The following is a 24033-nucleotide window of genomic DNA, read 5'->3' as shown; positions in this document are numbered from 1 at the left end:
CTTTGCTGGATATAGCAAATGATGACAAAATAAACATTTGAAACAAGATAAATGGTCTACGCTTAATTTCATGAAGTGTGCGATTAATCGAGATTAATCACAGAAAAAGGGTGTGATTAATTAGATTAAATTTTTTTTATCTATTGACAGCCCTAATAGCCATTACTCCAGGCTTCAGTGTCACATGATCCTTCAGAAATCATTCTAACATGCTGATTTGGTGCTTAAGAAATATTTCATCAATGTTGAAAACAGTTCTGTTGCATAATGATTCTGTGGAAATCGTGATATGTTTTTTCAAGGATTCGTTGATAAACAGAAAGAGCAGCATTAAAAAATATATTATTAAAATATTAAAAACATTACAAATACCTTTACTGTCACTCGTGTCCTTGCTGAATAAAGGTATTAACTATAAAAATCTTACTGACTCCAAATGCTTAAACAGTAATGAACTAATAAACAAAAAAAAAATGTATACATGATACATATTTAAATAATATGTAAAATTAACAAATATATATAATTTAAAAATAAAATTTAAAAGAAATTTAAAATGTATTTTAAAATAAAAATGAATATTAATATATTCAAAAATAAAAAAATAACCATAACACAAAAATGGCATCAGAGACAAAAAATTTACTGGCATGCTTAGTGAGTGTTCAACGCAAGTGAACATCCAGTGAACATCTTTGCTTTACCAAACTCAGTCGACCTTTACACACAAAGCAGAACTAGGCCACAGCAGGGTATTTTAACATCTGTAATAAATATAAACCAACACCATGTGCGTTTTGTCTACCCTTAATGACAACTTTAATACATTAGCTCATAGAGAAAAATTAGAAGAGAGTGAGAGAGAAAGAGCTGAACTACTCAAAGCAGTTAAGCATACACACACTGATCACAGTAGCCCATATTCCTCTGTCCCAAGCATCTCATGCTAACCGCTGACAACTGTCAGTTCTCCAGTGAACCCACAGGCTGTCAGATGTGGCTTCACACAAGAGACTTCCCCAAGCTTCTCATATAGCTGTTAGTGTTTTGGAGTTTAAATATGACCTATATACATATATCAATAAACTCCCCACAGGACGAATGAATCAGTCCTAGCAACATGGACCACACATCTGTATACCGTGGTGGAAAACGGATGAAAAGATGGAAAGAATTCAGGGATGAGAGGAGAAAGGGAGGAGACAAGAAGAAGGGGGTGGCGGACTGCTTGGGGCGAGAAAAGAAACATGACTGAAATGAAAAGGTCTCGAAAATGTCACTGTAGCTTTAAGGGTCGGTGCTCGGAGTTGATGCGACAGCAATCTGATGGTTGGACGTTACTCACTGGCTGGGCCAGACGGTCTGGAAAAAAGCGTGATGACCTCATCGTGACAGCATCATCCAAACCTGTTTCTCATCTACACATTACACATAATGCATTCTTACAATATGACTAGAAAAACAAATGACTGAAGAGAACAGGAATGATACGTGGATACAGCTGCAGATGGAGGAATGAGAAATACGCAGACGGTTTTCCCTCGGAGCGAAAAAAGCAGCAAAAACGATTATGAACGTATGATTAAGAACTTAAAACAAAAGATGATTCTGTCATCATTTACTCACCCTCATGCTGCTAAACCCATCTGACTTTCTGCTGAGAGACACAAAAAGTGAATTTTTTAAGAATATATTGGCTGTTATTTTCTATTTAGTGAAAGTTAATATGGGGCTGTCAAATGACCAAAAAAAGTATCATAAACAGCAGTCCATATGATTCGTTATGTTCGTGTGAGGAACAGAATTAAATTTAAGTTGTTATTGACTAAATACCTTGAGATCTGCTCTAACTCTCATTTGTGTGTTCACAAGTTTTTCTTGAGAGAAGCAGCAACATCCAATTTGTGGATTAATCATTCTTTTGTGTCAATGAATCAGTTGAATCAGTTGATTTCTTTTAATTAGGATGAAATGCTGTAAAGGTATGCAATATAAACTATATTCAGTTCACAAAACTGGTCTGAATAATTAATGTTTATGAATTAGACTACTCAGGTTCTCAATGACCTGGTCAACAGATCATTAGACTCGGCGGTGAAAATTATCAGTGAAAAATTATTTACATTTTTGTCTGTTTATCTTTACTTTTCAGTGCTTTTGTGTCTTTTTTGAAGCTTGAAAGCTTAATTCTACATTTATTCATACATCAATTAAAATTTTTCCATTTCTCAATTGAAGAAAAATTCAAATAGTTTATATAAAAATAGAAAACAGTTATTTTAAATTGTAATAATATTACACAATAGTTCTGTCTTTACTATATCATTGATCAAATAAATGCAGCCTTAGTGAGCATAAGAGACTTTTTTCAAAAATCCTTAAAGAGAAACCAGTGTGTCCCCTCCACACTGACATTATCAGAGTTGCCGGACTTCCAGTTTGGGCTGGCCACCAAACGAGGCGGCAAACAGCCTCATTGTCACCTCCAGAGCAGAGCAGGGGATGACAAAGACTCCTTGTCTCACGTTGGGCTGCTCTTGGCTGAGATGGGCTCTACGCTGTGCTAGGTTTGTCTGTAAGAGAGGCTGGAAGCTCTGGCCGAGCTCCAGCGAGCCCCAGCACACCACAGCGCTAATGAGTTACAGATTGTTGCACTGTGGTATACATGTCAGGACAATGCCATGGGTCTCCACCAAAAAAAACGGTAGTTCAAAAAAGACTGGAGAGAAAAAAAAAACTGCAGAGAAGAAAGAGGGTATTAGTGAAGGAGAGCCAAGGCCTGACTTCTGCACTGTGTCATGTAGCACTCTATGAAGACGAGGAATTGCAGTCTGTGTGTGTGCGTGTGTGTGTGTGTGTGTGGATGGGAAGGAGGGGGTGCGGGCCCTTCATCGTTTGTTAAAGTGAGAGGACATTATCGCTTGACCTCCACTTGCCCTCCCTGCGACTGCATATGATCATGAAAGAAAGGCAAAGAGAAACAGAAGGAGAAAGATTGTGCAAAACATCTCCACTGATTACTTCATGTGACATCATCAAAATACTGAAAAAAACCCCAGACATTTTAGACTATTGAAGACGGAGAGAACGTGTCTAGTTCACCACAGAGGACATTAACAAGGGAAAATGCTTCTTTAGTTGCTAGTGTTTTAGTGTAGGAGCGGAATTCTGTGATCAAGGTCAAATATTAACTTGCCAAATCTATCTATCTATCTATCTATCTATCTATCTATCTGCGGAGATCACTTATTCCCACACCTTTTGACTTAAGATGTTTGAAAATCATTTAATCATCAATCAATCAATCAATCAATCAATCAATCAATGGGATGTATTTACTTTTTTATTATTATTAAAGCCATGTTTTAACTTCACAACAAGCACCTTCACAAAGAAGCTAAAGCTTCTCCATCATTGAGGTTTGTTTTTGGTACAGCAACAAACTCCTCCAGATGATTCGCACATGTTTGGAAGACATCACTTTGTTTCCACCAAAAATAAGCGAACAGACCAGCTGATCTCAACAAGCGTCAACGCTGTCTAAGGAAACAAACAACCTCTCCTTTCAGGCTGCCTATTGACACCACGTTTGTTTTGCTATACCTTCTTGACAACTCAAGCATGAACGACAAATGTTTACGCTCAAGCGGCCTTTAACGGCACAAGTTCACGAGTGCATGAGGACAGGCATGACATTTACACTGTGCAATGATCAACTAAACCACAACGTGTCTAGTAGGGGCATTACGTCAATGGGCCAAAATCATGTCAAAATAACATTGTCAACCCAGCTGCACGTCAAAGTAATCCTCCATAGGTGGCAGCTCCCTACCCATCATCCCTTGTGGCAACACGCAGTTAAGCACACCTGCTTTCACAGCATTGCCGCAAATAATCCTCACTCTTTTTTCAATCTTCTTCATTTTTCCCTCATTCCATGGAGAGGGTGGACTATCAAGGAAGGTCCGCAAGTGTTGTTCCTAATTACCTATTTCTCCACTCCTGATCCTGTGGCGGGCATAATTAGTTACCTGGGGCTGCAATCCAATTTGAAGTGATGACAAGAAAGCGATCCATGAAAAAGTAATGTTAAATCCAATTTCAGACTGCCTCTAATTAAATGCACATGGAACTAATGACTCAAGCCCTACCATTTCAGTGATAACCGTAATTAGCAAGGAGGGAGTTGCACTCTCTCGATCTTCCTCTCTCTCTCTCTCTTGTTGACTCTCTCTCTCGTTCTCTGCTGTAGGTGTAAAGTGGTGAAGTGGCATGGACTCTTTTAATTACACGTGTCATTTTGTTGGTGATTTATTCGTGTTTTTCTGACCAGCGGAATGTGTTTAGCCTCTACCCCTGGTATGTTTATGGTGTTCCATGCTGTGTGTCATATTGATAAAGACCCCCCCCCCACCCCATTTCATTTTTTAATAAAAAATATTTTATTATGACTAATGAAGAAATATCGGACATATTGTCCATTAATTGTCCAGCATCCAATGCGCTACTTACGTTAGAGACGCGCCCATTGATTAGTAAAGGTTCCCATGAATTCACTGGCGTACTTTGTGTTCCCTATAAGCCCAACAATTAACAATTAGCATGCTACAATTACCTTTCTCTACTGACCAAAATAAATAATGTGCAAAAACTTAAATCTTCAAAGTCTTAGATGGACAGAGACTGAAATGCTGAATTGGTGATAAAACACAGTCACAAATCAAATTAAAACGCTCTAGAGTAAGGAAAGCAAATTGACGCTGGCTTTTGGCGCCTCAATACAGCAATAACACCTAATAGAGATCAGCATCTAATGATAGATAGATCACACAAGACAGCAAGAGCTATTGAGAAAGATACATGTTCAGAATTGCATACTACCACACTACTCATCATCTGCGGCATATAGGGTGCACAGTAAGAACATTTTCTATATGCAAGAAATGAGCGACTACATGTGACAAAATGGTCAGTAGCCTATAAAACAAAGAATAATACACTGGGTACTATATCCCACAATGCACTTCAACTTCAAAAGTCAACTTCAAAAAACTCTGCCGCACTATAAAGAGACATAAAAATGCTAATTTTATGTTATTTTTAATTGCGACAGGCCTAGTGGAGCGGTTGTTCCCACCCCAGATTACAAAAAAGAAAAGTAAAATAACAAAATACATTTTTTAAACTGATTCATAACAAAGCATACTGTAGGCTATATGTTTGAAATGTTTGTTCCTGCATACTGATTCACATTTTTTAAAACAAACAGTAGGCAGTATACAGTACAAAGTAGTATGCAGTACGCTAGGATTCCATTTTGAACTCAGTCATAGAAAGATAGAAGAGAGCATGAGGGTGAAAGACAAAAACACACATTCACTGGTGTGAGTGACAGGTTGGCTATGCTCTCTATATACATTAATACATTTGAATTTTAATTCCGTTTTTGTGTGCTGAGGCTGGTCTGCTCCTCCTCTACGTACTAACAGTCTGGATAGTGGAATCTGTTGGCCACTGACCCCTCAGCCTGATGAGTGAAGCTGTTTAGCTTGATCCTTTTGGCTTTATCTAAATGACAACAAATTCACACAGAATCTAAAGGTCACAAGCATTTATTCCCTTGTGGCTTATTTCCAGTGATATCTACACAACCCAAGTTCTTTTACACTACATGACACGATACTGATATGCCACAACGTATGGCTGTATGATTTGGGGAAAAAAAAAATCTAATTGCACTTTTTCTGATAAAAATTGTGATTGCATTTTAAAATGCAATTTTTTTTTAAAGCTCCATGTTCGCTGTTCTTGTTCGTAGGGTTGAACAGTTTGGTCAAGTTGTTGCAATTATATATCAATATGACTATAAAATAATAATAATAATAATAATGTTTTAATTGTATTAATAAATGTATTGTTTATTATTATTACTAAATAAAAATAAACTACACAAACATCATTTCTAAATAATTATTTGACTGTAAAAAATTGAGTATTTAATAAAAATGTTAATAACAACAAGAACAACAACAACTATAATAATAATAATAATAATAATAATATATAAATAAAAAAACCACAACACCTAAAAAAAATAAAAAATAAAAATAAATAATTTACATTTGATGAAGAAAATTCTGAGTGGTACTAGGTTGTGCAAAACTTGTGTCATGTTACTATGGTGTTATTATGTGGTTGCTAGGGTGTTTTAGTTTAGCTATGTGGTCTTCTTTGTGAAACGAGCTAACCTCCAAGTCCCTATGATATTCAGGTCCCTCCTTCAATGCATGTATGTTTTTCCCACATTTTATCATCTGCCAGGATGAAAATCGCAAATCCAAATGCTTAGAAAACTAACTCACATGCCATACAATTTGAGGTATCACTTATGTCCATTCATTAGCAAGTACCACTAAAAATCCAGTCATTACACACACAAACAGGCTCGCTCAAAGCAGGGATGTGCGTTAATTAACAAACATGCCCCTGGGTCTCCTGTGAATCCGCCAAGAAACAAACAGCATCCACCTTGCTCAAACAGAGATAAGGATCAGAGCGAGAATGATCTCAAATAAACGTAAATATTGCATCAGACACAGCTAGCTGCTCTCTTTAAAGGGGTGCGGATGGCGAAATGAAAAGGGCCGGATTTGCTTTGCATCACAAAGGGCAGGCAAATAGAAAGCCTGGAGGCTGAGACAGGAGCCAGGGCTGCTCCCGGGCGCCCCCTTTAACTGCTGCTGACAGAAATAAGTGTGAAATCAGACAGAAAGAAAGAGAGAGAGAGGTCGTCATACTTACTGTACTTCTATTCGATAAGCTAATGTTGTTTGCTCTTCACACTTGCACACACATTAGATATCCATGTGCTCATGATATGCTAAAACTGACAGGATTTCATTGAGCGCTATTTGTTAGATTATTGTGAGTGATGAAAGAACACTACACTAATGTGCTGCCAAATCTTCAGCCCTGCCTGCCTTAATAATTTCCTGTTTGTCAAGCTTTGACAGGTACATGTTGTACCACCAACCGTCCGTATAAATGTAAACAAATAATGTCTGATCACCCATATAAACACACACTCATAAACACACAAATATATTTATGTCAGCACCAGTACTGTTCTACAGGGAAAGAAGGAAAAAATAGATCTCTTTACTACAGTATCTCAGTTGTTTCTCATAGACTAAGTGAGAAGCAAATGGAGATATTTGCTTGTTTAGCGATCTTAAAGTTGGTATGAAATGAAAATTAACCCTATTTTCTAAATGCATCTAATTGTGTACAATTTATCCATGCATATGTTTTATTTTTCAAATTTTGACCTTGTAATGTTTAATCAAAGACCTCCTCTTCCTCCACTTTTGAGTGCAACATCTACATCTCAAAATCCAGTCAACAATTGATGCATAGAACCAAGTCCCCACCCATCATTTTTTTCTTTTCCAATAATCTGTCAAACTCGGATGTCACAATATGGAAGAAAAGATCAGTCACTACTTCCATTTCATTGCAACTTTAATGTCTCAAACTGTGCTCAGATTATCCAAGACACCAACGATTTCAATATGAACTCCAACATTTCTCCCAAAATCAATCATCTGAGCATTACGGCATTATGTTCATTTTACAGGTCAATATTTGCTTCTGTTGTATTTCTCATTAGGAATTTGAGAAGAAACATCTGAGACAGTTGAGATTTCTACTAAAACATTCTGCAAACTCCATTTAGTCGCCTGAGCTATCTAAGAGCAAGATTTGAAGAACATTTGAGCTTGACATGCGCACACATACCTGTGGTGCAGGTTGCTTGTCATTGTTTTTTGGGGACTTATGGGCTCTGCTTTGCTGTTGCTGTTGGAGAAGGATCTGTCGTGCAACTTGTAAGGCCTAGGTGAGAAAAAAGACAGAAAAAAAACAATGTGAGAAAATAAAAGTTCACGAACAACGGTTCCAGTAGTGCATTGTTTTTGTGCTGGGGAATGACACTCCCTTGAGAACGGCCCTACTGCTTTTTGGCATCAAAGATGTGTTCCAAATGATGCCATGTTCTTACAGCTGGGCAAGATACTGTTTTTCCCTCCCTGCTTATTTTAAACAAATGTACAGCTTAATTTGGTCACATGCAATGATTATTTGCCCAAAACAAACAAGTAGGTGAAAATAAGCTGATAGGAAGCGGTTATGAAAAACAGTTACCACAAACAGTTAACAAAATGTTTTTGTTGAATAGCTTACAGTTACAAGGAACAGGGAGGACACAAGCTGTTGATTAATCTTTCTGAATATGTTCAGAATAGAATAATAGCATACTGCATACTACTTTCATTTGAAGAAAATTAACAGTTCACATTATGCAATAAACATCTGCTCCTGTGCATGTTGCATGTTTAATTTAGCAAATGGGGTTTAATTATCAGCTCAGAAATAAATATATAACATTTTTTATTTTGTTTTGTTACATAAAAAAGCTGAATGTGCAAATATCAGTTGCCAAAACAAACCAATTTAAAAGAAAGATTGAACAAAAATGTTCTCAGTAAACAATGCACCTGCTAAGGCAAAAATCAACTATCTGCTAATAAATGTTTTATTTATAAATAATAAATTATATCTAAATGCAAGTAATATACAGTATCATGTTATATAATAATTTAATATAATTTAAAATGTAGTAATATAATAAAAATATTTTTAATCCAAATTTGTGTCTCTTGTGGACTAAATAAGTAAAAAAAAAAAAGACATCTTAAAGTGTGGCTGATATTGCTTCTGGTTCATTTATCACATTGGAAATAAAAGGTCATGAAAAGTGCATTGCATTGTGGGATACAGTAACCAGCACAGTATACTCTGTTGCATACTGTGTTTTGACAGCTGTATTAGATGATCTGGCTATACTATCCATACCAAATATTTTCATAATACAGTGCATTTTCATACTTCACAGAAAGAGTAGTATGGTAGTGTGGTATGCGGAAAGCAACCTCTCTCTTTCTTGCCATGTTTATCTGTTTGTCTCTCTCCCCCTCCCTCCCCCGGTAATAAACCAAATAAAAAGTTTATTAGTCTTCAAAATATCTGTCAAAGGACACGGCCCTCTGAGTGGAAAACAAAATACAGTGCAGTCACATGTTTACTGGCTGGACTACTCCCTTCCCCCCCACCATAAATAATCAGACATGCCATCCAGAGCAAACAAAAGCAACAGCAGTGCTGGGGAAAAAAAAGTTCTCCAGTCGAGCAAAAAAAGGCACCAATACCAAGAAAAGCAAGCAGCGTGTTCCCATAGAACAGCAGGGGCAGACTCACACCTACACCAGAGAACCATCTGAGTAAATAACCCGCTTCATTCTTTCCACGCTCATCACACCAAAAACTCCCACAATTCAACAAACAGTCGCAGGAACATCTAAAACCCTTGGGCTTCTCAGTGAGTGGAGTTCAGACTCTATTATGTGATATTAGTGACTTGTTATTAGCAACCTGATGCTTTAAAGCGTTCGAGAAAGTGTGCAAAACACGTGGGTTTGCACTGAATGTGATGAATTTTAGGACGTTTTTTTTGTGATGAATAGGACGGCCTGTATTAGAGAGTAAAGGGTTACTGTCTGGTCCTGCTCTCCAAGAGCTCAATAAAGAAGCTGTGGAGATGAGAACTGAAGCGCTGAGCTAGACAAGCCAGCTGTTTGTGTGTGTGTGACCTTCTCATGCACTGAAGTTGTGGGATGACATCATGAGGCAGGAATATAATAACAGGCTACAGAGGGGCCACTTCAGTGCCGTCTGACACTGACTGTCATCATTATGGTATGGACAAACACAAATTACACCACACTATATTACTGTACATTAAAACGTATATATTAACATATATTCACCACAGAAGTAAAAGGGTTATTTTCCTTGACGTTTTGAGATATCCTGCAAAAATACTTTTCATTAATCAGTATTTCTCTCGTTTCCAAGTTAACGCAAACAAAAAGTATCTGAAGATCCGGTAACGCTTTACAATAAGTTTCCATTTGTTAACATTAGTTAACTACATTAGTTAACATGAACTAATGATGAAAAAATATTCTAAGACTTTTATTAATCTTAGATAATATATTTATTTCAGCATTTACTCATACTAATGCTAATATGAAGTAACAATAAACAGTTGTTTTCTTTATTAACTAACATTAAAAAAAGAATAATAAACACTGTAGCAAATGTTTTGATAATTGTTCATGTTAACTAATTGGACCTTATAGTAAAGTTTTACTTAAGATCCTTAAATCAGATAAATTTACTTGTGAAACAGCGTATAGTGAATAGTGAACAATGAATACTGTGAAATATTATGGAATTTTCAGAGAATATAACTTTTCATTTGTTGTACACCACTGGTGGTAACACTTTAGTTTAGGGACCAATTCTCATTATTAACTAGTTGCTTATTTGTCACCCTGGACCACAAAACCAGTCTTAAGTGTCAATTTTGTTAGGATAGGACAATATTTGGTCGAGATACAACTATTTGAATATCTGGAATCTGAGGGTGCAAATTTCGAATATTGAGAAAATTGCCTTTAAAGTTATCCAAATGAAGTCCGTAGCAATACGTATTACTAATCAAAAATTAAATTTTGATATATTTACGGTAGGAAATTTACAAAATATCTTCATGGAACATGATCTTTACTTAATATCCTAATGATTTTTGGCATAAAAGAAAAATCAATAATTTTGACCCATACAATGTATTTTTGGCTATTGCTACAAATATACCCCAGCGACTTAAGACTGGTTTTGTGGTCCAGGGTCAAATTTGCATGCATATTACTAACATATTGGCTGTTTATCAGTACTTATAAAGCACATCTTAATGTCGTATTCTGCATGACCTTATTTTAAATCCCTTAATTCTACCCCATACCTAAACTTAACAACTACCTTACTAACTATAGGCAGCAAATTATGAATTTATTAAGGAAAAAGTTTTAGTTAAAAGTTAGTTAATAGTGACAACTAGTCCCCAAACTAGTGTGACCCCAATGGCAAATAGCTTTTTTTCTTGTTTTAAACATAAATTTATAGAATTTATGCTCAAAACAATAAAAATGGCTATATAGAGGTAAGACAAGTAATTACTTATTTTAAGGATTTTAAGATTGTATAGACGCTATTATTCCTGAACATCAGAATATCTAATGAGAATATACAGGAAGTTTCATCAAACCTACTGTTCCTAATTGTGTAATGCCGGCTGCTCTGAATATCCCTGTACAGGATCCCAACATCAGGAAAGAGCTGCTGAAGCTGTAAATAAGGTCTCTGATCATTTCAGTCTGAACAGTTTGTTCAACACATATCAAAAAGGATTATTTTTGTTTTCCTGTCACAATGAATGCAAGCTTTGCAAAGATGCTGCTATTGAAGGATGTGGCTGGTTAAACCTATGTGACACATCAAGCACAGAATTCGGCACCGTTACTCATTTCTCATGCAAAGGGGGGCGTTTCATAAAGAATGCAGCAGCAAAAAAAACAAAAAAACAAAAAAACAGACCGTATAATTGTAGATTAATTGTAGTAACAGAGAAAGAGTAAAAATTAAAATATGATTTTTACAAGTGAATCTCAGATAAAAAACACACACGCAAACAATGGATAACATACCAGCGGCTCCTCTGCCTGTGATTTAAATTCCAGTAATATCACAGGGGGAAAAAACACTTCACTACCCATCAAAACTCTTCATCAGATAAATAACTGAGTGATATTTCCATGCTGACCTGAGGCCCGCCAAATATGACGGAGGCTTATTTGAAAGGGACAGTCCCTAAGTCTCCCTCTCACCCAAAACAACCATTGCCACGCTCTCCCCCACCCACACAGACCGGCCAGGCGCCCTCACGCAGCTGAAAAAGAAATACCTTATTTATAGAAGCCTAATTACATATGCATGAGAATATGACACTTAAGTCTTCCAGTGCCATGAATGGACCGAAACTCTTCATTTTGTGTGACTGGCAGAAATGTGAGAAAACCCATTCAGTGCATAAACTTAAAAAACAGGGTCAGGTGGATATATCAAGTGAAATTTTGCGTTCATGTAGTTGTTGTTTTTTTTTTAGCAAAAATAAATATTTTTAATTTATATATTTGTATATAATTATGTATTTATACAAGTAAATAAATTCATTGTAATTTATATAAATGCATTTCACATATAAAGTGTCTATAAAACACTTAAATGTTTATATTAGTAAATGTTTTCAAGCCATAAAGCAAACCAGTGGAAACAAGTTTTCAATCTTAGGTGTGTCTCTGTTTTATCTCTTTTAATCAATTCTTAAAGAAAAAAAAAATCTTATGCCAAGAAACCATGTGTATATTTTACTAATTTATGCATTTCCTTTCAGGTGCTCTTTCTCAGCATTTTGCAGATTCCCATGTGACCAAAGATAAAAAGTTCTTTTAGAACCTGTAATACTTTGCTACGACTCACCCTCTCACTCTCAGGTCTGGTGGTTATGCCAGACAGAACGTCAAACACGCTCCAACAACCATACAATAAAGATTACTGTATGAGCACATTGACGCTGCACGCGCTGTTTACACAGAAACTTTTACGACACAAAAATACTTGGTGTGCTCTGAGCCAGTGCTGGTACAAGGATATTTGAGTCAACAGGATGTGATATTGAGACACTTCAAGATGAGGACATGAAGTACAAAGAGCTGCTTTCAGTTGTTAATTGCGTCAGAAAGGCTGTCAACAAACAAACCAGATGATCAATCAGGAGATACGCAGGTCTAAAAAAAAACAACATTAGGCTACGCTAACCGCAAGACGGCTTCCTGTCTAGAACGCTTTCAGGTGAACACCTTCTATATCAAATAAAACTTCACAAGCGTGGCTTAATAATAACAAATTTCTTGTTGTTAATGCAGCTAGCTAAAAGATACGTCTTCATCAAATATGTTGGAAAAAAAGCAATTAAGACAAAAGTGCAGGGATTATTCAAAGACTTTGTCAGGATCAAAACTAATGAGAAGAGAGAGGATGCACTTGGCACCGTTTCCGAGGTGAGCACGGGCCCCGGGCGAAGGAATTATTTGTTGTTTAACAAGCTAGCGACTGGTGGAGGGTTAGCGTCGCACTAAAGCGACCCATTGTGAGCTGTCACTGTGATGTTTACAAAGTGCCCGTCCCTGCACACACACATGCACAAACAGCCCCCTTGCGCTCCCGCTTTCCAACTCTTTGCCTGGAATTCATCTTCTTTTGATCTGGCATTCAAAGGTAGCGGGGGGTTTGATAGACGCACTAGGCTAGAAGCAGCTCCAGACACAAGCACGATAAACTGCCAGACGATGACAGACCAGGCATCTGAAGGCGCGTGTAAAGTGAGGAGAACAACGTGCTGTCTGGGCGCTACAATAGCGAATCAAGAGACGTATTAGGTGGAACTGATCGGATACAAAAACGGTTCAAAGACAGATAATGCTAACAGATGACTGAGCTGCTGAAGGAGCACAAACGTGCCTCGCTATGGGCGACGCTTGATGCTAATCAGCCAAAATACATATTGATGATAGCGGATAGGACAAAAGAAAACACGTTCATTAAAATCACTTAATGCAAAAGAAAAGGTCAGCGGTGGCTGTCTAGTCCTTTAAATTCTAGCGCCATAACACTGCTTGAAAGTGACTAATGCGACTCGTTGAGCGCTGGACATCTGATGTCTTACGAGTCCTTCATTAAAATTCCTTGTTAGAATTATTTGATGCCATGGCTCCGCCGACGCACACACAAACACACACGATAACCCCTCCAGGTGTTTGGGATTAGAAAACAACCCTTGAGAACCCAACAAGGCCCCCTGTGTAATCGCTGACAGTATTTTTTCCTGGTTGTCATCCCCTACGCTCACAGCATCATTCTGCATCTGCATCTGTTTGCAGTGTAGCATATAATATCTAAACCAGTACTCATGTACAGGCGCCACATTCCAGTGATACCGAAAGGATGTGTGCGTCTTTATGTGTCACTTGCACGTGTGGATTATGTACAGGCTTTAGGGGTTCCCGCTGTATAATATCATTGACAGTTTAAATAGGAGAGGCCGGGACTATTCACATGTGGAAGTTGCCACAAGGGTTATGTTGCAAAAAAAGGGTACTTGTTTTCCAGCTGAAATATCAAAAAATGTACTTGAGAAGCAACATCGCATAAAATATCAAGTCTTAAAATATAATACAATTTTACTCAATATACAACTCAGAAGCAGTGTTGCTTCAAGTAAATTAATCTCGTTTTAAATTGTTTTAGAAAATTGTACAAAAAGGAACAAAAATTGTACCTTGTTTCTGAGAGTGTGGAAAACAAGACAGAAATGTACTGTACATATCGATATAATTATGCAAAAATATACACAAAATTATATAAACATTTGTCATCTCTAGCAGTGGTTTATGTATGCTAGTTTTAAACATCTACAACAAACTGGTTTTACAGTAAAAAAAAAAAAAGAAAGAAAAACTCAATTTATCATATCTGTTGGATAAATCAAATAACAATAACAAAAAAAATCATAAAAATAAATAAATGAAAATTGTTCACATTTATGCTATTATACAAATTGCTTTATGTTTCATACTTGTAATTAAATGTAGCTGAAACAAGTTTTTTAATGGCAGGTTCCACTGTGACAACTTGCACCATGTAGAAGCAACATGACCTGCTAAATAGAAAAGTCAACGTGTTCAATGAAGTGCTGCATCTTACCTATTCAGATTTATACAAAATCACCAAAAATGCAGAAAAAGTCAGCATATTTCATCTTGGCCTGGCCATACAAGCAGAAATGTAAAAATTAAAAGCATAGTGTATGAGCAAGACAGAAACGGACTTTGTCAGACAGTTTCATTGCCTTACTTTAGAGCTACTAACTGGTAAAAGTGCCAGTTAACCTCAGAGATGAGCAAAATAACAAATACCTCAAAGGAAAAATTACTTGTTAAATGCTGGTGAACAAGAGGGAAAATATAGTGTAGTCCAGTGAAATTAAAAATTTGATGAGACCGTAAATGCTGGACAGATGTACAATAGCTGGTGTTAACCTCTGAGGGTCTGGTTTTGTGTGCATCTGAAGGGAGGCCTGACTATGAGAAAAGAGATGGTGTTTATTTGTGCAGGGTCTTCTAAAGCAGCTCCTCTATCTGTCCTCCCATTCACCATTGTGCCCTCGCCGTGACAGTGAAGACCTTGAATGTGAAATGGCTCCGATTAATCTAGCCTTTAATTGGTGGGAGATGTGCGTACAGGTGAAACTGTATCCCAGCGGCCATTGTGAAGCAGAAAGGGCTATTTACACAGCGTTAAGAGGGCTGGAGATTGGGGTCCGCAGACATGACCCACAGAAAAGACTGCTAATAAGTTAGTGCGTAGCACTGTCGTGGACTAAACACATCTTCTTGTTCTCCACAGAGCTGGAGGGCTTTTTCTTAAATGTCACAGTTATTAGATTGACTTTTTTTTTGGCAGGATGGTCCTAAGGGCTTCCTGGGAAGGTTTAAAAGTTGTCAAGGTTTTATGAGAAAGTTTAAGGGAATTTACATCTGGCTACACCACTCCTGCTTTCCCAATCGCTTAATTTTATTCAGTCTTAATCCATCTTCTTCTAGATCAAAATTATAAAGTAGACTGTGGGAGTGATCCCTAAACAAACAATACAACCCAAAAAAATCTTCAATCTTCACTCAGGACGTCATTCAAAACTTTTATCACTTTTTTCTGTGCAATACATAAGGATATATTCTACCGTTCAAAATTTTAGGGTCATTTTAATGATTTTAAAAGTCTCTTATACTCACCAGGGCTGCATTTAATACATCTAAAATATAGTATAAACAGTACTGAATTTATTTGAAAAACAAATATTTGTCTTTACTGTCACTTTTAAACAGTTTAATGAATCCTTGCTGAATAAAAGTATTAATTTAGTATTAATTGAAAAAAAAATTATGCAAATGGTGATTGATTTTTATATAGTGTTTTTAGAGGCATAAATGCAATGCAATAACTGGCCTTAAACTAACATAATACAATAAATAAATAAATAAAACAGAAATCATTTATTAATTTGTTATAAAATGGCACTGACAAAACACAATATGCATCTTTTAATTGCACATTGTAGTTATCAATTTGTGTGAACAAATCCTTTAATTTCCTAACTAAAACTACATTAAAAAGTATAAGTGTTAGTCTCCATTCACCTAATTAAAATTCATATGATTTGGGAATGCTCCTTCACTGGCATGAGAATGTAAGTACTGAAGCTCAGGACAGTTTATATTAATTGAGATTCTCTTTCTCTTGCTAATTCTGCCTCCTTTTGTTCGTTTTCTAGATTGGACATTTATCTGCAATGCAAAAGAGGGCCGGTCAGCTTTCTGTTAAGTATCTAATTGATGCAATTTCCACAAAGCCTCTTCACATGGAAAACAGGCGCTAGTAGAATCACGGCCTCTTGGAAACACGCTCACTGTTTAGATTTCTAAACTAATTCATGTAGAATACATAAATAAATCAATGTTATATACCCACTACAAGCCATTACTACTCCCTCCCATGGCTGCACTTTTCTACCAATCTATTAATATTAATGAGAACACTAAACATTTCAAATTGCTGTGCTCAAACCATGTAAGTCTCAGTGCATGACTGCAGTAGATAAGCATTGTCTTTAAATTTAAACAATAACAAAAAAAAAACTGTTGCAACCAGTTTTCCCTCATTGACTGGTAACATTTGGAGTTGACAAACGTTTCGTGCATGAAGGTATGAAGGGTGAGTGTTTGCATGTGTGTGTTTGTGCATTTGTTTCCATGTGGATGGCGGGAGGTGGGGGTGCATGACTGTTGATTGGATGGATGAGAGCAATGGGGAGAAAAAGAGAGAGAGAGATGATGAAGGAGGTATAGGGAGAGTAAACAGGGCACTGTGTGGAGCCTGGTATACGGATGTGTGACCCTGGGCCTGGGGGTCGTCTCAGCTATGCGGCTCTGACAGTCTCAGTTTGCAGTTTGTTTGGATTCCGAAGCTCCGCCTCAGGAGCAGCTTAATAACAGATGGCAAGAGAGGGCTCCATTCATAGAGCCAGACATACAGAGACATACACAAACACACACAAGGTGATGTATGCAGAGATCTGTGCGTGAATGCCGGCTTTTTGTTAAATGAAGACACATATACAAAAGCAGGGATGTCCAAAATGACATATTTTCAAACGAGACTAGTCGATGGGTTGTCTGAACCAGTGGGTTTCAAACTGTGGTCCAGAAACGCCCAGGTGACTGCAAAGGGCTACTAGGGTCCATAGAAAATAAAATGAAATAAAAATAATAATAAAAACTAATAAATAAATAATAATACTAATAATAAAAGATTAAAATGTAAAAGTTCACATTTAACAATTTTAAAGATTAACTTTGAGTGTTAGATGATGGCAAAGGTCTAAATGTAAAAAAAAAAAAAATCAATATGTGAAAACAGGGAATATTAAAATGCACAATTAAACACCACACTATAAAAACAGCAGCTGTAGTTGTCAGAACTTTAGCGTAAAAAAGAACGGTAGCAACAATTTAGGTTTTACAGGACTGAACTTCTAAAAAAACCTGTATATTTCATTAACTGATATAATAATATTACATACTCTGCTTTTTATCTGTATAATATACTGATAACTATAATATACAAGAGTAAAAAAACAAAAAACAATAAAACAGACAAGTACAAAACACCATAATGGTAACAAACAACACTTAAATACTGCAATAAACATCAATTACACAACATAAGATGTAACATAAAACCCAAATGTCATAACAAAAACGAGCAAAAACTAATTAACAACAAAAATGAATCAAAGTACCAATAATGTAAAGTCTCATGCAGGGAATTGTGGGAATAACAGTTTCGAGTTTTCAGTGTAAATTATAAGACAACTGTTCATTTTTACTTCTAAAGACTGTATATTTAACAGTATTTTGCTGTAAAATTACTTAAAATGTACTTTTAAATCTATTAGAATATTTCACCGTTTACAGTAACGGAACTTGCCATTAACCAATTAACAGTTTCTTACTGTTCTATTTTTACCAATAAAATTACAAACAACTATATAGATAAATTGGGAAAAAAATTATACTATCAGCCAATAACTGATACAGTACCAACACATGGTCCTTCACTAAAATGGCATAATTCTCTCATTGACCTCACCAACCAATTAGTTGGTTATTGGGTGATTAGTTGTTCATCCAGATCCATCCATAAGCACAAGCACGCATTGAAACAGTCGCATACATACATACACACACGCTCCCTATCATTTAATTTCAATTCCCCTCGTCATTTAATACACACCTCGATCCAGCACCCGATGCCAGATTCCGTCCGTCAAGACATTTATTGAATTACGATTGTGTTTATTGCCCCTTTAGTGTGATGTAAACGCATAAACATCCTTCTAGCATACAGGAAAAGCCATCTGCAAAATATCGTCTCCCCATCTCTGAGCTCTCTTCCACGTCAATTATGCCTTTAGACTTCACAGGCTCGTGGTGATGCAGTGGCCGTAAAACCCACTCACATTAATACTCCATTGTGCATCTGCTGCTAATGGTAATTAAAGAACTAAATGACTCATAAGAATAGACGAATTAACCACAAGTAGAAAAAAATTAGAAAGAAATGAGAGGCGTGGGGAACCTGCCACATAGAAATAAGTGCCGTTAAGAGTGCGGTACAGTACTAGAGTAATCAGCGTTTTTGGCTGAATGCAAGAAATGATGATGCCACCATCTTAGTGAGGAGGTGTCTGTGTGGCACTGCCACCATTGACTAAGACATAAAGAGAGGGCAGGAAATGATGGGCAGAACAGTATATGTATGATACACGCTAAATTCAAACTTGCAGCGTCTGTAAGCACTGCAGCTCAATGTGTGCTAACTCATAGGAGATGGATTTCAATCAGAGTAGATGGCTTATTTCATTTGGTATGAAAGAAAATGAGACTAAACATCAAAATTACATCCTTACAACATTTCCAGGAGGAAAGAAAAACTTCCAGAAACCATAGAAGATGGAACAACAGATTGAATTGAGTCTGGTCTTTTCATTACCATTTCCAGTCTCAATTTCACTACCGTCAGACTAAATCTGTTTTTTTTTTAAAATCGGATTAATTAAAAAATATTCACAAAGAACTCATTAAATAATTAAGCGGAGAATAACTTGAAAATTATAGAAAAAAACTTGTAGATTTTATTTATTTTGCTAATTTATTTATTTATTTATTTTACAGTTATAAAACTCACTAACATTTCCAAGTGTGGGGAGTGTGGTTTCAAGTAACAAGAATTCCTTTTTTACGGTTTTAGTTATAGTGAACTATAATAACCCTGTTGTGAAGGCTGAGAAGAGTGATTTGAGGGAACTTGAGAAGCAACCTGAGGTTACATTTCTATCACAAACAAACACATACACAATGCCATCTGACTTCACTTTTCTCCATGAGGACATAATGCTCAGGTAAACCTGCCACTGCTTTCTCTGGTAATCCATTTGTCAACATGGAAAACGGTCAGAACATGCCAACAGCGCTGGGGATTAAGAGAGAATATGGAATATAGGAACTTATTATTTTCTGTTATTGCATTTATGCTCAAGATGTTGCATCAGATTGTATGGTGAGAGACAAAAAATAAGGGGGTGTGAGAGGTGCTGGTAAACACAGCGATGGCTGACTCAAATTAGTATTAGATTTTCGAACCTCGATTTTGTCTTGATTTTGAATCAAAACCGGGTTTGGGGTTTATATTAAGGATGGTCTTTCTCCTTGTCATTACAGTAGCAAGTCAAAGTGAAAGTAGTGGGTTGCTGTTAGAACAAGCTGCAAATCTCTCTAATAAAGGGATTCTGCATGCAAATGCATTGACTAATTTGAGGTAAAATAGGCAGATTTCTCACAAGTATGGTTACAAGCATGGACTAGTTGGCCAGATTTCAAACCAGCTTGAGGTGCACATGAAGTCAAAAATCAACAAATTCAAAATGGAATCAAATCCTATTGTGAATGACTGGCTGTTTTTTCGAAAAGAATATCAAAGATATTTATCTTTGTAGCTTTTCATGAAAATGTAACAAATCACTTCTGCAGCATCTTTCCTTTTCAGCTATTGTCAATTATAATTTTACAGGTCACTTTTCATAATCCAGTTAATTCCCAATGGATAGAAGTTCATGGATCAATGGATCCAACGTTGATGCACAATTCAGAAAAACGAATACACTTTTTTTTAAAGAAAAAAGAAAAAAGGAAAAATTAAAAGAACAAATAATTAAATTCGAATAACACAAATTTCCTTCTAAAATGAATCACAGGGTTAATTTTTTTATCATTTCCCACTGGATGTCCAACTTAAAGTCAAGTATAAACACCTAAGCACATGGTTCACATGACTTATCTGTCTAAAAGGCTGATTTCTGTAACAGACAAAGATACACACAGGCACAATAATTCCCAAACCCCTCTGCGGTATTGTTTTCATAGACTCATCTCACCTGAAGACAGCTTTATCAATGTGTGTGTGTGTGTGCTGCTCTTGGCTGAAAAAGACACAAAGGGTCAGCTCCTGGTGTCATTAGGCAGTGAGCCCGGCGAGAAAGCTCTTGATATATCACAGTGTGATTAGCCACGGTCTGGGATTGAGTTGCTGAGAGAGAGAGCAGCTTCATGGGAATTACAGACTCGGCTCAAGTCATTTCAACTTGGGTAATGTTATCCCAAAGAGACAGAGAGAGGGAGAGAAGGGAGGGAAAAGAATGAGATTGCCTTTGTTGTAAAAAAGAGATGCTGAAGGCATCTACTGCATTGGTATGGACTACCGAATTGTCTAAAAAAGTAAGAAATCACAATAACAAGAAGCACTTTTCAGATGAAAAGCATTCATCTTGTCAAAAATACAGTAAAACTCTAATATTGTGAAATATTATTACAATTTAAAATAAGTATTTTCTATTTCAATATATTTTCAAATGTCATTTATTCTTGTGATGGCAAAGCTGAATTTTCAGCATCATTACTCCAGTCTTCAGTATCATAAAATCCTTCAGAAATCATTCTATTATGCTGATTTGCTGCTCAAGAAACATTTCTTATTATTATCCTCAATGTTGAAAACGGTGGTGCTTAATATTTTTTTAGAAACCATGATACATTCTTCTCATGATACCTTGATATATGTTGTTCTTCAGAAGAACAACATTAATTTTATAATGGAATTCTTGTTACAGTGTAAAAGTCTTTACAGTCACTTTTTAATGTATCCTTTCTAAATAAAAGAATTTCTTTTAAAAAATCTTTTGAACAACTGCACTTTAAAATCTTTTACTACTAATTCAGACTTTAGTATCTAGCAATCAAAGCACAGTTCGAGACAATGTTGAGATTGATTCAGAAACTATAGGAGTCACACCTGAGAAGTTGGTTAATACTTCTGAGCAACAGATTATTTACATCAATGACTCTTTCAATCTTTCTGCATGTTTTCAGTGGCATTACTGGAAGTGTCTCGGCCATACTTATGTAGGGAAACATTTACCAGGCATCAAAAAAGTGACAAAAAGCTTGTCAGCATCAGGTCAACATCAAAACTCCCTCAGCACTAGATGATCACACCTTTGAAGCTGAAGGCGAGTTATGCAGCGGACTGAAAGCGTTATAGCAGACGTGTGATAAAAATATGAAACTGTCAGATCAAGAAAGAAATTTGTGCCACCCTCTGAGGAATTGAAGTAACGTTTGTGGTTTGATTGTGCGCAATCAACACCGAGATGGTCTACATGCTCGCTCAGCTCATAGATTTCCCTCAAACCTTTAAACAGCGAAGAATCCACTTGAATCAGTTTGGTAAACCTCATTTAAGACTTAAACAACAGCGGAGCCCCTAAACAACAAGCTCGGCAGGAACCAAGGGCACATGGGCCATATAGTGAAGTGACAGACTGCTGTTCAACTCCATTAGCTGCTATGTGAGAGAGGAAGCTTCGCAGAAGCACACAACCTGTGAAGAATCCGAGATGTCTTTAAATCCAGGGGACGGGATTGCCGCATTAATTCTGAGAGGACTGTAATCTCTCAAGCAAATCAAATTACACTCATTAACTGAGCAAGAAAACTGCCTATGTAATAAGCAAGTATTAAAAAAAAGTATTTATTACCAATAATCACCCATTTAATATGGAGCAAAGCCCACAACGAGTTACATTTTTTGCTGATTAGGTGCAAAAATGAGAAACCGGAAAGGGCGTAAGAGCACACAGGGTGCACATGACGGGACGCACGGACGCGGTCAGGCAGAGTATCTGGCAAGCCAACGCAGTGATTAAGGTTAAAGAATAGGGGCTATTTAAGCTTTAAGGTCTTTGTGAGGGCAAGCGTAGCACAGCTAAAACGCCGCCAACACGCCGCTGCCTCGTTAACGCGGCATAAAAGTGACTCTCTTCCTTTAATGGTCGCCAGCATTCATGGCTAATTTCCTTCAAAATAAAACCTCTTTAATTACATCAGAAATGTTAATGGAAAAATATATCAAAAGAAAGATAAATACGATTCAGGCGCATAAAATCAATTAATGCGAGAGGTCAGTGTCTCATTCATTTGTGAGATTAACATAATTACCTATTTTTCTGCTCCTCATTTACTGCTTGATTCATTCGGGACACACCACTGTCCCTCGATCCCCATGGAACAAACACAGGGACTGTTGGCCTAAATTAATTATCTCCATCTATACACAATGTCCATGTTATAGCCACAGGCGCCAATTAATTGACTTTATTACGGCGAGCTCTTATATTGTGCATCATCTCGGTGGCGGTGAAAAGCGCAGTACGGTTTCATTGCTGGTGTGAAATATGAAGTTCTCTGGGTTTTCTGCTCAACAATAGGTGTGTGTTCATTAACAGCCGAGATAAGTTCTTTATAAAGTGAGACAATTCAATGAAACAATGAAAGAAGCAGGTGGAAAATATTATATATGTAAAAATGTCATTTAAAGTTGTGCTTTAGAAATATTGAAAAAATGTTGGAGCTGTGGCTTGGTAAATGGTAAATGCATTGCAGTGGTGCTCATGCAGACAATACAAATTTGAATCTGGCTCACATCATCCCTTCCTCCTCACTTTTCTTGGTCTCTTGTCAGTACTCTCCTAAAAAAAAAAAAATAAAAAAAAAATAAAAAGACTAACAATTATGTGTACAGTAAAATCTGGTACGACCATGAATGTGGAAAATGACATTGTAAATTGTTTGCAGTGTAATAAATGTTTTTCTTCAAATAACGATAAATAATTGAGGCTAGACAGTGTAAAGGTGTTTGGAGACTGACAAGCGATTTAACGTGTTTAACACATGATGGCTACTTCAGAGAGACCTATTGCTTAGTGTCACATAAACACTTTATAAACATTGGGCTGTAAAGATAATTATTTTGATTGCGGGATCGTGTGTGCCTCCTAACTTCAACATCTGTTTGAAATATGTGGTGTTGTATGTTTCTGGCTTTAGTAACAGATGACACACATCCACACTCTGTGGAAACTCACTTTCTTCCCGCAGTTTATAGATTGCCAGAGTTGAAATCAGGGCTGGACTGGGACAAAAAAATCGGCCCTGGCATTTTTTGGTCCAGGCGGCCCACCACCACGTCGATATATATATATATATACCAGTCAAAAGTGTTAATGTTAAAGTCACAAGTTAATGTTTTTTAAAGAATTCTCTTCTGCTCACCAAGCCTGCATTTATTTGATCCAAAATACAGCAAAAGCAGTAATATTGTGAAATATTTTTACTATTTAAAATAACTGTTTTCTATTTGAATATATTTTAAAATGTAATTTATTCCTGTGATTTCAAAGCTGAATTTTTAGCATCATATTCTGATTTGCTGCTCAAAAAACAT

General features: G+C 36.5%; 1 protein-coding gene across 9 annotated transcripts in view; it reads right to left on the bottom strand.

Annotated features, from left to right (window-relative positions):
• The window catches only part of LOC107680700 (forkhead box protein P1-B-like), a 220939-nt gene that overhangs the window by 64718 nt on the left and 132188 nt on the right, over window positions 1–24033 (bottom strand). For all 9 annotated transcript variants that reach the window (XM_016476714.1, XM_016476713.1, XM_016476722.1 and 6 more), the window contains one exon: window positions 7798–7893. In XM_016476714.1, the coding sequence (XP_016332200.1) occupies window positions 7798–7893 (96 nt within the window). The remainder of the gene's footprint in view (window positions 1–7797; window positions 7894–24033) is intronic.

This window comes from Sinocyclocheilus anshuiensis, unplaced genomic scaffold, assembly GCF_001515605.1.
Source record: "Sinocyclocheilus anshuiensis isolate Anshui unplaced genomic scaffold, SAMN03320099.WGS_v1.1 scaffold396, whole genome shotgun sequence".
NCBI lineage: Eukaryota > Metazoa > Chordata > Actinopteri > Cypriniformes > Cyprinidae > Sinocyclocheilus > Sinocyclocheilus anshuiensis.
The sequence above is the reverse complement of the archived record's forward strand: the minus strand, read 5'-3'. Positions and strand labels throughout refer to the sequence as shown.